We start from the raw sequence: 13,684 nt of genomic DNA on the forward strand, positions 1-13,684 counted from the left end.
GTCATGTTTCTTCTTAAAGTGGCTGTCTGCAATCAGTAGCTTACAACTTGCACATCACAATAAAGTCACAGTGAAGCTACAGAGGACACAACGCAGGCTGGCTATCTTTTGTCCATCACAAAATTGAACCAGGGCGGGGTTTTTTTATTGGAGAATTAGATTCAATCTCACATTTGTGAAATGAGAAATGTGTTTTATCGTGAAAAAGAGACCTACATATGTACGAAATACGGTGAAACACGCATGTGCACAGCATTATTTTAAAAGGCAATAATCCCAAAACTGTCCTCAACAAAATGATTGAGTGGACACTTGGCAACCAGACTGTCCAGTTCCAAACAAAGTGGGTGCTCATGCTACACCAGAGAACCAAAAACCCAGATGTAATCTCGATGTTTTAAAAGGACCGCATACTTTACTTTAAATGCTAAAAGCAATTTGTAACTGAATACAATAATCAACATATAAACAACACTATAATTTTGCCAAGACCACAGTGTGTGAAATTTGATCAAGCAAATTTCCAGTTGTAAGATGGTTACGGGAAAAAAGCTATTGTCAGAACATACTTTCTGCAAGCAGGAAATGTGATTCAAAAAAGAACAAAACAGCAGACAGGAAGTTTTGCTGGAGTAAGAAAATAGGCCGAACACTGCTCATGAAGTTTTAAGTTTCAGAAACAAGTTGTTTCTTTGCCAAAAATGTAAATTTAGCCACTAACCTCGAGACAAGTTCCCTCTCTCTAATATGACAAACATGACCCTTGACAAGATGTACAATTTTAAAAGTGAGGAATTTTCTGCTCACCCAGGTGAGGAATGTTAAATCTGGGAAATTCAGCCATATCAATCTCTTCCAGGTCAAGTAGAGCACAGGCAAGATAGAGTAAAGCTCCTTCTACACTGTCGCAGCAAGAGACTTTCTGAATTAGTTAGAAGCCAGATGAGATATATTTTTATAAATAAAAGGAAAGTATTAAAGAAGTTAGTTAAGCTAAAGGAGGACCAAGTTGCAGGACCTGACAGGATACAAACAAGCATCCTGGGGGAAATGGGGGGGGGGGGGGAGGGGGCGGAAAGAGATTGGAGAGGCCCCAGCAATGATATTTCAGGATTCTATTTGAGGGTGGATGTGTGTCGGAGGGCTGGACAATGACCAGTGTAGTATACATTTTCTAACCCAGATAATTACAGATAAGTTAGCTTAACAACTGTGGTAGGGAAATTTGGGGAATTATTAATTAAAGATGAAATTACTAAATATCTAGATGAAGAAAATATAATTAGAAGCAGCCAACACAGATTTCAAAAAGGAAAATTGTGCTCGACAAACCTAGCAGAGTTCTTTGAGGAGATAGATAGGGAATATGCAGTGCATGTGACGTACATGGACTTTGACAAGTACCACACAGGAGACAATTACAAAAAATCAAGAGGTATGGAATTGGGGAGGATAGAAAATTGGATTGAAAACTTATTAGAAGGGATGAAATAGAACAGCAGTTAAGGGCAATTTCTCAAGCGTGGTTGCAACTGGGTAGCGGTGTCCTGCAAGGTACTGTTCTTGGGACTGCTTCTATTCACAGTGCACATCAAAGATTTGTATATGTGGCTCGAGGGAGTGGTGTCCAAATTCGCAGACGTTACTAAAAAAGGCATCATAAATAAGTCTGAGAAGCAAAGGAAACTGGTAGATGGTGGAATGGGCAAAAAAGTAGCAGATGGAATTCAAAGTCAGTAAATGTGAGGTGGTAATAAAAAAGTAATAATTATCATTAGGTGGCGGTCCCTCGAAGGAGGATGACTTGCTTCCACGAGAGTTCACAGATGTTTCAATGAAGGGCCCAATGTTCCAGTCCTGAACTCCAGTTAAAGGGGTGGAAGATGCCTGTGAGTGAATTTTTTTAAACGTGTGGTGACCGTTGCACATCAGCCATCACACGGGCTTAACAGAGCTGGGCCTTTATCCATGGCAAGGATTAACCAAGACGACTGGAGACCTGCTCTGCTGCACGGACCTAGTGCGCACACATATTGTATTAATACATAGGGTTAGGGTGAATACGTGAGTAATGGCCCCTCCAGAGAAATACCCAGCTGGTAATTGGTGTCTATGTAACCATACAATAACTAAAAATCAACCCGATGAGAGAAGAATAAATGACTTGCTGAACAAGAAAGGGAACAAAATTAATTATTGAAAAAAGTAACCTGCAAGTTATGACAGTGTGGTAACTTGGACAGATTGCAGAAGGATATTGTTGTGCTCAGTGAAACACGGCATTCCATGCAAGGCCCTAAACACGGCAGTAAGTTATTATTACACAGAGCAAGTCTATAGCAGAGTGGCTAGTCTTGTGGACGAAGTACTTATGGAGCAGCATGGAGTGTCATACATCAGACTGATGTTTATTTAGTGTCCATATTCATGTGGTTGGTTGGTTTGGTACTTTCTGAACAAAGGCACAACAGAGGCATCAGCAGCAGGTCCTTTTGAGCACTATGAGGAAGTGTAACATGCATACATTTCAGAGCCGGATCACTGGATGACAAATCCTATAGGTGAATGATCAAACCCTTCATTTTTCACCATTAGTAACATTCACGGTCTACGTCAAATTTTACAAATTTACTTCAGTACTTTTTAAGAGGCCACATTTAGGTGATATGGAAGAGTAGAGGGATTTTTGGATTGAAATTCAAGAGCAACTAAGAAATAGCTCAATGGAATACTGGGTTTTATGGCAAGAGGTATAGAAAAAGATGCCAAACTTTGGGGGAAAGAAGGGTGCGGGAGAAAGATGAGTCAGAGTAATTTCTTAAAAGATATCTGAAGAATGTAGGTCCGAAGGTGGGCCTAACTTCCTCACCAATTCCTCAAACAGAGAATTATGCCACACAAATGCAGAGACTAGGAGTAAGCTGATAATTTGAGAAAGAATCGCTCCTTTAGAAGGTAATGTCTGGAATCGAGAACTCTTTACCTGCTCTATGTTGAAGATGTGCTGATTGAAGTAGTGCTGAAGCCGCTCATTAGCAAAGTTGATACAGAACTGTTCAAAGCTGTTATTCTCATAGTCCTCAAAGCCAAAGATATCGAGTACACCGATGGAGAGAATCTACAAAAGGAAGAAGCTGCATTTATTACCGTAAATATGTTGGTCTATTAGAAGCAGGGTTGTGCCTTTCTGATGGTCCAATGGATAAAGAGACTGCACAAAATAACGTGACACCACTCAACTAGGAACACCCAAGGTCTCATCTCTGATTTGAGCTATTAGCTCACCTCAGTCAAATCATTAGGAGAGACTGTAGTTAGCACACTTAGGCTAAGGAGGAGGGAAAAATCAACTAGAGTTACCATTCCTGGTTACAATCCAGTGAGCCCTCTCCCACTCAAAGAGACATTAGATGAGAACAGGATTGGGTTTAGTCATGATGACCTGTATGGTTGAGTAGCTTGTTACAATCACTAGCTGGGTTCACACCTGAAGAATGACTTACCAACATGCTGTTGGGAACCAATACATAGAATGTATAGCATAGAAACAGGCCATTAGGCCCAACAGGTCCATGCCGGTGTTTATGCTCCACACAAGCCTGCTCCCACCCTTTTTCATCTAACCCTATCAGCATACCCTTAAATTCCTTTCTCCCGCGAGTTTATCTAGCTTCTCCTTAAATGCACAGTTCATACATGTGCACGGTTTTGGTCTCCTAATCTGAGGAAGGACATTCTTGCTATTGAGGGAGTGCAGCGAAGGTTCACCAGACCGATTCCCAGGATGACAGGACTGACATATGAAGAAAGAAATGATCGACTAGGCTTATATTCACTGGAATTTAGAAGAATGAAAGGGGATCTCATAGAAATATATAAAATTCTGATGGGATTGGACAGGTTAGATGCAGGAAGAATGTTCCTGATGTTGGGGAAGTCCAGAACTAGGGGTCACAGTCTAAGGATAAGGGGTAAGCCATTTAGGACCGAGATGAGGAGAAACTTCTTCACCCAGAGAGTGGTGAACCTGTGGAATTCTCTACCATAGAAAGTTGTTGAGGCCAGTTCATTAGATATATTCAAAAGGGAGTTAGATGTGGCCCTTAAGGTAAAGGGATCAAGGGGTATGGAAAGAAAGGGGAATGGGGTACTGCAGTTGCATGATCAGCCATGATCATATTGAATGGTGGTGCAGGCTCGAAGGGCCTAATGGCCTACTCCTGCACCTATTTTCTATGTTTCTATGCAATTCTCCTCAACCACTCCCTGTGGTAGTGAGTTCTACATTCTAACCACTCTCTGGGTGAAGAAGTTCCACTTGAATTTCCTGTTGGATTTATTTATGACTAATTATGGAGCGTAGTTTTGGTCTCCCCAAGAGGAAACAATTTCTCTACGTCTAACTATCAAATCCTTTCATAATCTTGTACATCTATATATACACAAGCACCTTCAGGAGAGAGCTGGGGAGCAGTTTACCAAGGATAATCTGGAACACTGACAATACCCCAATGAGATGATTCAACAAATTGTTACTCACTATTTCCTCAGGGCCACTGTTCAAGAATGCTGTTGTACAGCACAGTATCCTATTGATGCATGCTGTTGATACAACCATGCAATAGGATAAAGGTTCTGTGCCAGCATTCCTTGCATGGTGAGCTCCTGACTTCAATACTGCAACAAAAAGTAGCAGCTAACTGAAGACAAAGCACTTGGTTACAAGAAAGGAAACAGGAAAAAATGCAAACTGCCCTGAACCGTTCACACACACGCACTTGCTGCTGTTACAATGTGGTATTGGTGATGCCCAAGAGTCTCGGCCCAGCTCCTCACAGAGAATGTGTATAGTGAGGACAGGAATATAGAAACATGGAAACATAGAAAATAGGTGCAGGAGTAGGCCAGTCGGCCCTTCTAGCCTGCACCACCATTCAATGAATTCATGGCTGAACATTCAACTTCAGTACCCCATTCCTGCTTTCGCGCCATACCCCTTGATCCCCCTAGTAGTAAGGACCTCATCTAACTCCTTTTTGAATATATTTAGTGAATTGGCCTCAACAACTTTCTGTGGTAGAGAATTCCACAGGTTCACCACTCTCTGGGTGAAGAAGTTCCTCCGCATCTCTGTCCTTAATGGCTTACCCCTTATCCTTAGACTGTGACCTCTGGTTCTGGACTTCCCCAACATTGGGAACATTCTTCCTGCATCTAACCTGTCTAACCCCGTCAGAATTTTAAACGTTTCTATGAGGTCCCCTCTCATTCTTCTGAACTCAAGTGAATACAAGCCCAGTTGATCCAGTCTTTCTTGATAGGTCAGTCCCGCCATCCCGGGAATCAGTCTGGTGAACCTTCGCTGCACTCCCTCAATAGCAAGAATGTCCTTCCTCAGGTTAGGAGACCAAAACTGTACACAATACTCCAGGTGTGGCCTCACCAAGGCCCTGTACAACTGTAGCAACACCTCCCTGCCCCTGTACTCAAATCCCCTTGCTATGAAGGCCAACATGCCATTTGCTTTCTTAACCGCCTGCTGCACCTGCATGCCAACCTTCAATGACTGATGTACCATGACACCTAGGTCTCTTTGCACCTCCCCTTTTCCTAATCTGTCACCATTCAGATAATAGTCTGTCTCTCTGTTTTTACCACCAAAGTGGATAACCTCACATTTATCCACATTATACTTCATCTGCCATGCATTTGCCCACTCACCTAACCTATCCAAGTCGCTCTGCAGCCTCACAGCATCCTCCTCGCAGCTCACACTGCCACCCAACTTAGTGTCATCCGCAAATTTGGAGATACTACATTTAATCCCCTCATCTAAATCATTAATGTACAGTGTAAACAGCTGGGGCCCCAGCACAGAACCTTGCGGTACCCCACTAGTCACTGCCTGCCATTCTGAAAAGTACCCATTTACTCCTACTCTTTGCTTCCTGTCTGACAACCAGTTCTCAATCCATGTCAGTACACTAACCCCAATCCCATGTGCTCTAACTTTGCACATCAATCTCTTGTGTGGGACCTTGTCGAACGCCTTCTGAAAGTCCAAATATACCACATCAACTGGTTCTCCCTTGTCCACTCTACTGGAAACATCCTCAAATATGGAAGCACAGTTAAAATATGTTGTGAGCCTCACTATTTACATACACGACTTTCAATGACGATCTGGTCAAACTGCCAGTTGCTGCTGGTCCATCAAATTCACTATATCTGACTCACCTTCTTGTGCACCTCCAAGTCCCGATTGTTGAGAAGTGCATGGTTAATTCGGAATACTATCCAGTCAAACAGGGCACTGTATAGTGACTTAGCCATAGAGTCACGTACAGTTATCGCCTGTAACACAAACAGATTAACAATTACTGACCAGGCCACATTCAGAGTATAAACTGAAAACAAAATGGTAGCACTTTGCAGATACTGTGAGTGGTTCCTTCATAGGTTTATTTTAAAAATCTCACATTTACCGATCATAGCAGAGCTTACGCCAGAAAAAAGGCTTCTGTAACCAGAATGCTTATACAACAGATTGTATGTGGCTCCTCACAACTTTAGCTGCTAGAGTGGTTTATTAATCGTCAATGTAATAGCTTTTTAGCAATTCTTTAAAAATGTATATATATGATTCTCTGATGGTTTAGTGAGCCTATCTATTGACCAGTTTAACCAAGCATCAGCATTGGCTCAGCAGTAGGACTCTTATCTGAGTCAAAGTTGTGGGTTCAAGCCCCACTCCAGGGCAAGCCCATAATCTAGGCTGAGAGTTCAATGCAGTAGAGAGGGATTGCTATTTTGCCGGAGATATCATCTTTGAGATAACACATTAAACTAAGTCCCGGTCTTCTGCTGGTTCTGGTGGATGCAAATGATCCATAGCGCTAGTCAAAGAGGAGCAGGGGCTGGCGCTGGCCAACATTACTTCCTCAACCAACACAACCAAAAGCAAACCAACTAGTCATTCGTCTCATTTGCCATAACTTACTGTGCCATTGGCTGCCACTTTTGCCTATGTAACAACACTTCAAAAGTAATTCATTGGCTGTGAAGCACTGTTGGACATCCTGAGATAAAATGTTCGAAAAATTCATGTTCTTTCTTAAAAAATGGGGTTAAAAGGTATTGCTAGCCCCATTCTGCCCTATACACAGTAATCATTAAGTTACAGAGGGCTGAAAGCAGGCAAGTTCTGGTTTAAGCGCTGTTACGAAATTCATTTATTTGAGTGATAATTTTTTTCCCTTTAGCTTTGCAGCCCAAAGCAAATTAATTGAGAGAAAGCAGGAAAGGGGTACTGAAGGAATGATCAGCCATGATCTTATTGAATGGTGGTGCAGGCTCAAAGGGCCGAATGGCCTACTCCTGCACCTATTTTTTATGTTTCTATGTAATTAGAACTGAATATAGTAACATTTATCAGGGCACTCATTGCCCAGCTTTAGAAAGCGAATTGCCAATGAGATAAAAACAAAAACTGCAAATGCCAGAAATCTGAAGCAAAGCAGCAATGCTGGAAATGCAGAGCGGACAGATTAGCACCTGAAGAGAGAAAACACCAGGTAATGTTACAGTGTAAACCCGTCATTGATTTTTTATAAAGTGTTTGCAACCGAAATATTATCCTGACTTTTCTCTTCCATATACTAGTGTGTATTTCTCACATTTTCTGCTTTTTTCCCCCATTTATTTTTAGGAATTTTCCACGATTTGCCGACTGACTTTTACAGATGATCAGTCAAAAGAAAGATACAGCAGCCCGGCTTTGTTTATGAAACCCAAATGACTGCACACCGTCAAGTCTCTAAGACCTCGTACAGGAGCCAAAAATACATGATAGCAGGGTCTGCATAATGCAATCCAGCCATACAAATTCCTTTGCTGCTGCCTCACTGACAGGCAGGAACGCTGCCATTTTCCTCCAGCTGTTCTCCATCTGACCATCTAAGTTCATCCCAGCTTGGAACCGACTAATATTTCCAGTTAAATATTTCACACGAACCAGGTGAAAAATACAGCTTGTTTATTCAAAACTTCTGTTTCCAACATTTGCATCTTTTCATGAATTCTATGGTCTTTTTTTTGATTAATAATGTTTGAATTGTTTCAAAACTGGCTCAGTAATTTTGATCACTCAGTTAAGATGGGGCAAAGCCATCAGGGATTTGGAAATGAGCACTTTAAAGTTGAAGTGCTGGGGACAGGGAGCCAGAGGAGTTTGGAAGGACAGAGTAGTGGGAGCTTCAGATCATACAATAGGACTCGAGTTGGAGAACAAACAAACAACTTGCATTTCTATAGCGTCTTTAATATAGTAAAACGTCCCAAGGCGCTTCACAGGAGTGTTAAGAGACAAAAATTTTGACACTGAACCACAAAGGAGAAATCAGGACAGGAGAGAGATAGGTTTTAAGGAGTGTCTTAAAGGAGGAAAGAGAGGGAGAGAGGCGTAGAAGTTTAGGACCCAGCCAACAGAAGGCACGGCCACCGATGGTGGAGCGATTATAATCAGGGATGCTCAAGAGGGCAGAATTAGAGGAGCGCAGACATCTCGGGGGGGGGGGGGGGGGCGGGGAGGTTGTGAGGTTAAAGATTACAGAGATAGGGAGGGATTTGAAAACAAGGATGAGAATTTTGAAATCGAGACATTACTTAACCAGGAGCCAATGTAGGTCAGCGAACACAGGGGTCATTCACTGAATTTTCTAAGAATGCAAGAGGCGATACAGACAAAAAGAGCACTTAAGAAATGTATGCACGAGTTGATGAAGGTGCAAATTTGGGGGGGGGGGGGGGATATTGCTAAATTCCTGGCCATGGATTATGACTTAAAACAAACCAATAAATATTACAAACTCATATTTTTAAACAAATTTAAGGGCAAACTGCTCTTAAAATGTTACTAGCACAATCACACCACCTCCACTCCTTTAGTATAACACAGGAGGAAGTCTCCAACAGGAAATCCCTCAGCTATGCATGAATCATCAATTAAAGTCACTATGAAACTAGTTTCCCAATGATGAAGCTTTTGAAATTAATAAGCCTTGATTTTTCTATAGTCCTGCTCACATTTCAGAAATCAGACTACATTACAGTAATCCCAATGCCCAGAGGTTGCAGGTCCACAATATAAGCTGACATGACAGCTACCTGCCTCCAGTCCTTGTACCACAGGTTCCACTGCCATTCCCAATACAAACATCTGCTTAACGACACATGAATCTACTTGAGTACTGAGCTACAAAGATCAACAGGCTTTCTGTTATTCCCACTCAGAAGCTCTGATGTCTCAGTTCTGTGCAGTACTTAAAATTCATTTGGAATACAGCCAGAGCTTGAGCCTATGGGCAGCAAGCACCCAGAAAACTGCAATGTCCTTTTTAGTCGGCTTGCTTACTTTGGCCCTTGCACAAAAGGACTTAGAAATAAATTAATTTAAACTATCATAGTGTAGCCTTCCATGTTTAGCAATTATATTAATTTAAGTTTGTCCTGTCAAATAAAAAATATTAGCCACAGTGGATGAAGCAGTGCTTCAATTCACAGGATTTCTTTAACGAACTGAAATGAGGAGAAATGTCTTCACTCAGGGGGTTGTGAATCTTTAGAACTCTCTACTCCAGAGGGCCGTGGATGCTCAGTCGTTGAGTATATTCAAGGCTGAGATCGATAGATTTTTCGACTTTTAAGGGAATCAAGATATGGGGATAGGGCGGGAAAGTGAAGTTGAGGTCGAAGATCATTCATGATCTTATTGAATAACGGAGGAGGCTCGAGGGGCCATTTGGCCTGCTACTACTTATGTTCTTCTGAGCCCAAGATCATTTGTAAAGGTAGCGCAATTTTTCATAAAATATAGCTTATGGGCGAACGAGATAATAGTGAATTTGAACACAGCTCTCCCTTCTTTTATATGAAAAAAGAGTGCCGAGATCAAATCCAGAGATCGCCGGATGGTAGCGAAGAGCTTGAAGTAAATTAAACATGGAGTGTCTCAACCCACATTTTCGTTGACATTGTAAGTGCCCTCAAGAGTAACCCCAGTTAGCCAAATAACCCTTCATAGCGAGAGGATTTGAGTATTGGAGCAGGGAGGTTTTACTGCAGTTATACAGGGCCTTGGTGAGGCCACACCTTGAATAGTGTGTCCAGTTTTGGTCTCCTAATCTGAGGAAGGACATTCTTGATATTGAGAGAGTTCAGCGATGGTTCACCAGACTGATTCCCGGGATGACGGGACTGACATATGAAGAAAGACTGGATCGACTCGGCTTATATTCACTGGAGTTTAGAAGAATGAGAGGGGATCTCATAGAAACATATAAAATTATGACGGGATTGGACAGGTTAGATGCAGGAAGAATGTTCTCGATGTTGGGGAAGTACAGAACCAAGGGACACAGTCTAAGGATAAGGGGCAAGCCATTTAGGACCTAGATGAGGAGAAACTTCTACACCCAGAGAGTGGTGAACCTGTGGAATTCTCTACCACTGAAAGTTGTTGAGGCCAGTTCGTTAGATATATTCAAAAGGGATATAGATGTGGCCCTTACAGCTAAAGGGATCAAGGAGTATGGAGAGAAAGCAAGAATGGGGTATTGAAGTGCATGATTATATTGAATGGTGGTGCAGGCTCGAAGGGCCGAATGGCCTACTCCTGCACCTATGTTCTATGTTTCTATACCAGCACAGAGGTCAGGAAGCGTGTTCATCTATTTGGTACAAAAGCAAAATACTGCGGATGCTGGAATCCGAAATAAAACCCGAAAATGCTGGAAATACTCAGCAGGTCAGGCAGCATCTGTGGAGAGAGAAACAGAATTAGCGTTTCCGGTCAATGATCCTTCGATCCCCTGCCCCTCTGTCCATTGCAATGCTAGTCTGCCACTCCACTCTCCATTAGCAAGTAGGGGAATCAGTTGTCTTGTATGCAATATCATTCAGTAATTTTATTGAGGTCAGCAGGATATAGAGTGTTAAATAGATTCCCTTCCACTTTGCTGTCAATGGAGCCCTGCTGAGGTTCGGGTTTTGTCACGTGCGGAGCTCAGAGTTGCATTTGCACCATACCAGAGAAATCGAAAACGTCCCATAAATATATATGGCGAAAGGACTGACATTTTGAATTTTTTTTCCCTCTCTTCTCCTGAACATGCTAGCTCAGTCTTGGGTGAAGTTCCATAGGCACTAGGCACCCATCCAATACCTCACCCAAGTGGCCATGTATTAGAAACATAGAATATAGGTGCAGGAGTAGGCCAACCGTCATTCAATGAGTTCATGGCTGAACATGCAACTTCAGTACCCCATTCCTGCTTTCTCGCCATACCCCTTGATCCCCCGAGTAGTAAGGGCTACAGCTAACTCCTTTTTGAATATATTTAGTGAATTGGCCTCAACAACTTTCTGTGGTAGAGAATTCCACAGGTTCACCACTCTCTGGGTGAAGAAGTTTCTCCTCATCTCGGTCCTAAATGCCTTACCCCTTATCCTTAGACTGTGACCCCTGGGTTCTGGACTTCCCCAACATTGGGAACATTCTTCCTGCATCTAACCTGTCTAAACCCGTCAGAATTTTAAACGTTTCTATGAGATCCCCTCTCATTCTTCTGAACTCCAGTGAATACAAGTCCAATTGATCCAGTCTTTCTTGATATGTCAGTCCTGCCTTCCCGGGAATCAGTCTGGTGAACCTTCGCTGCACTCCCTCAATAGCAAGAATGTCCTTCAAGTTAGGAGACCAAAATTGTACACAATACTCCAGGTGTGGCCTCACCAAGACCCTGTACAACTGTAGCAACACCTCCATGCCCCTGTACTCAAATCCCCTCGCTATGAAGGCTAACATGTCATTTGCTTTCTTAACTGCCTGCTGTACCTGCATGCCAACCTTCAATGACAGTTCAGACAGTGAATGTGTGGCATAAAATTACATCTTGGGGTGTAGCACAGCCAAGCCAGATTCTGTCTTCGTACACGCACAATATCCAGTACCTGGATAGCAATCAGGAGTGGTATACCTGGCTGATTATTTCCCTCCCTAGCCTGGGAGCATTCAAGCTAATTGAGTGTCCCAACTGCTGCCCACTGAGGCCAACCAAAACAGGATGCTTCAGGCCAATACTACACATGTGGAATGAAGAACACACAAGTTATATGAAACCCTAGGAGAACAGAAATATAATAGAAATGCAAGGAACATATTGATTTCAGTAACCACATTCTCATTTTCCTTTCAAAGAGAAAGCAACAATGGATCTGGAAAATAATGGATAGCAAACTCACAGTCGCATCTTTTGGCTAAGGAACCTCAAGCCATAAGCTTTCTTAGAGAAAATATTAATAGTCAATTTCCTTTGACTCTTGTTAATACGTACTCTGAAATTTAGGGATTCATAGTTATACTGCAGGTTAGCAGGAGAAATATAGAATTTTGTGGATACATGATTCTCCCCTTCACAGAATGGTGTGTACAGTCGATGCACAGCATGTTATATTACCTCAGATAGTTTATACGGCAGGATAAGTCTCTCTCCGACTGTCACAGTCTTCCTAGTGGTCAGTGCTTCAAACAGCGTCTCTTCTTTAACCTAATTAAAGAACAGAGCACATCAAAGTGTGTGGTATTACAGGGACTTGACTATTCACAGTGATAACAGTAATTAGGCATTATTTATAGCAATAAGTCTTCCTTGGTAACTCCTCCACTTAATCTTTGTAGTTTGATTGTGGATATTTGACATATTCACTTTTCTTTCCCCCGATTTATAACAGAGTTAAACCCTGTCTATCACTAATTAACCCAAAAACAGTCACGCCTGCAATCACACTGTAATTAAAATTACTCTCCCCATATTAATCCTTACAGCAGTAGTTGCTGCGCAGTGATATTCTTGCTGGGGCAAGAGCTGAACAGGCACACAGCACAGAATAGGACTACATGCAATGTGTCTCACTCTTTTTCAATCACCACATGCAATTAGGAATTGAACATTTTCCAGGGGGGTAAATACTGATCAGAAACCAAACAAAGAGGTAGGTCAGGAGAAAGCTCTGCACAGGGTGGCTGAGGTTTCAAAGAACATTAACAAAATGGAGCCTCCCCGATAAATGATCTTGGGTTTTTCCTAACCAGGAATTAGAATATCAACAGGACTAAATTACCTGCAAGTTCTGTGCAAAGGAAGAGTTATAACGGTTTATTGGGGAATGAATCTGGTTATGTTACAGCTTTGAGTTAATAAGGCGAGTTGTTACACTACCTCCAGAAGCTCCGAGACGGTAGGCAACACCTCTGGGTTGCAGATGTCAATGGAATCATCTCGATAGGTCTTCTTTTTGTATTTTATATTGCCAAGGTGTAAAATTGCAGACAGAAGAGAAAATATCCTGTAAATATAACAGATTGATATTAAAATCATTTAAATTGCATCCAAGGATGCAAGGTGACCAGGACTGGGAATTAAATATTCAGAGGTATTTGACAGGAAGGATGGACAGAAAGGAAAAGGAGGTGGGGTAGCTCTGCTGATAAAGGATGGAATCACTTCAATAGTGAGAAACGATCAAATGATCAGGATATTGAAACAGTTTGGATGGAGATAAGGAATAATAAGGGGAAAAAGTCACTGGTGGCCGTAGACTATAGGCCCCGTAACAGTAGCAACTC

The 13,684-nt window shown here is 42.1% G+C and overlaps 1 protein-coding gene across 8 annotated transcripts in view; it reads right to left on the minus strand.

The window, feature by feature from the left end:
* myo9aa (myosin IXAa) overlaps positions 1–13,684 on the minus strand; it is a 285,885-nt gene that overhangs the window by 106,476 nt on the left and 165,725 nt on the right. For all 8 annotated transcript variants that reach the window (XM_070864905.1, XM_070864901.1, XM_070864903.1 and 5 more), the window contains exons 8-11: positions 13,278–13,404; positions 12,516–12,605; positions 6,238–6,354; positions 2,984–3,118 (exon numbers count right to left, since the gene is read on the minus strand). In XM_070864905.1, the coding sequence (XP_070721006.1) occupies positions 2,984–3,118; positions 6,238–6,354; positions 12,516–12,605; positions 13,278–13,404 (469 nt within the window). The remainder of the gene's footprint in view (positions 1–2,983; positions 3,119–6,237; positions 6,355–12,515; positions 12,606–13,277; positions 13,405–13,684) is intronic.

This window comes from Pristiophorus japonicus, chromosome 21 (genome assembly GCF_044704955.1).
Source record: "Pristiophorus japonicus isolate sPriJap1 chromosome 21, sPriJap1.hap1, whole genome shotgun sequence".
NCBI lineage: Eukaryota > Metazoa > Chordata > Chondrichthyes > Pristiophoridae > Pristiophorus > Pristiophorus japonicus.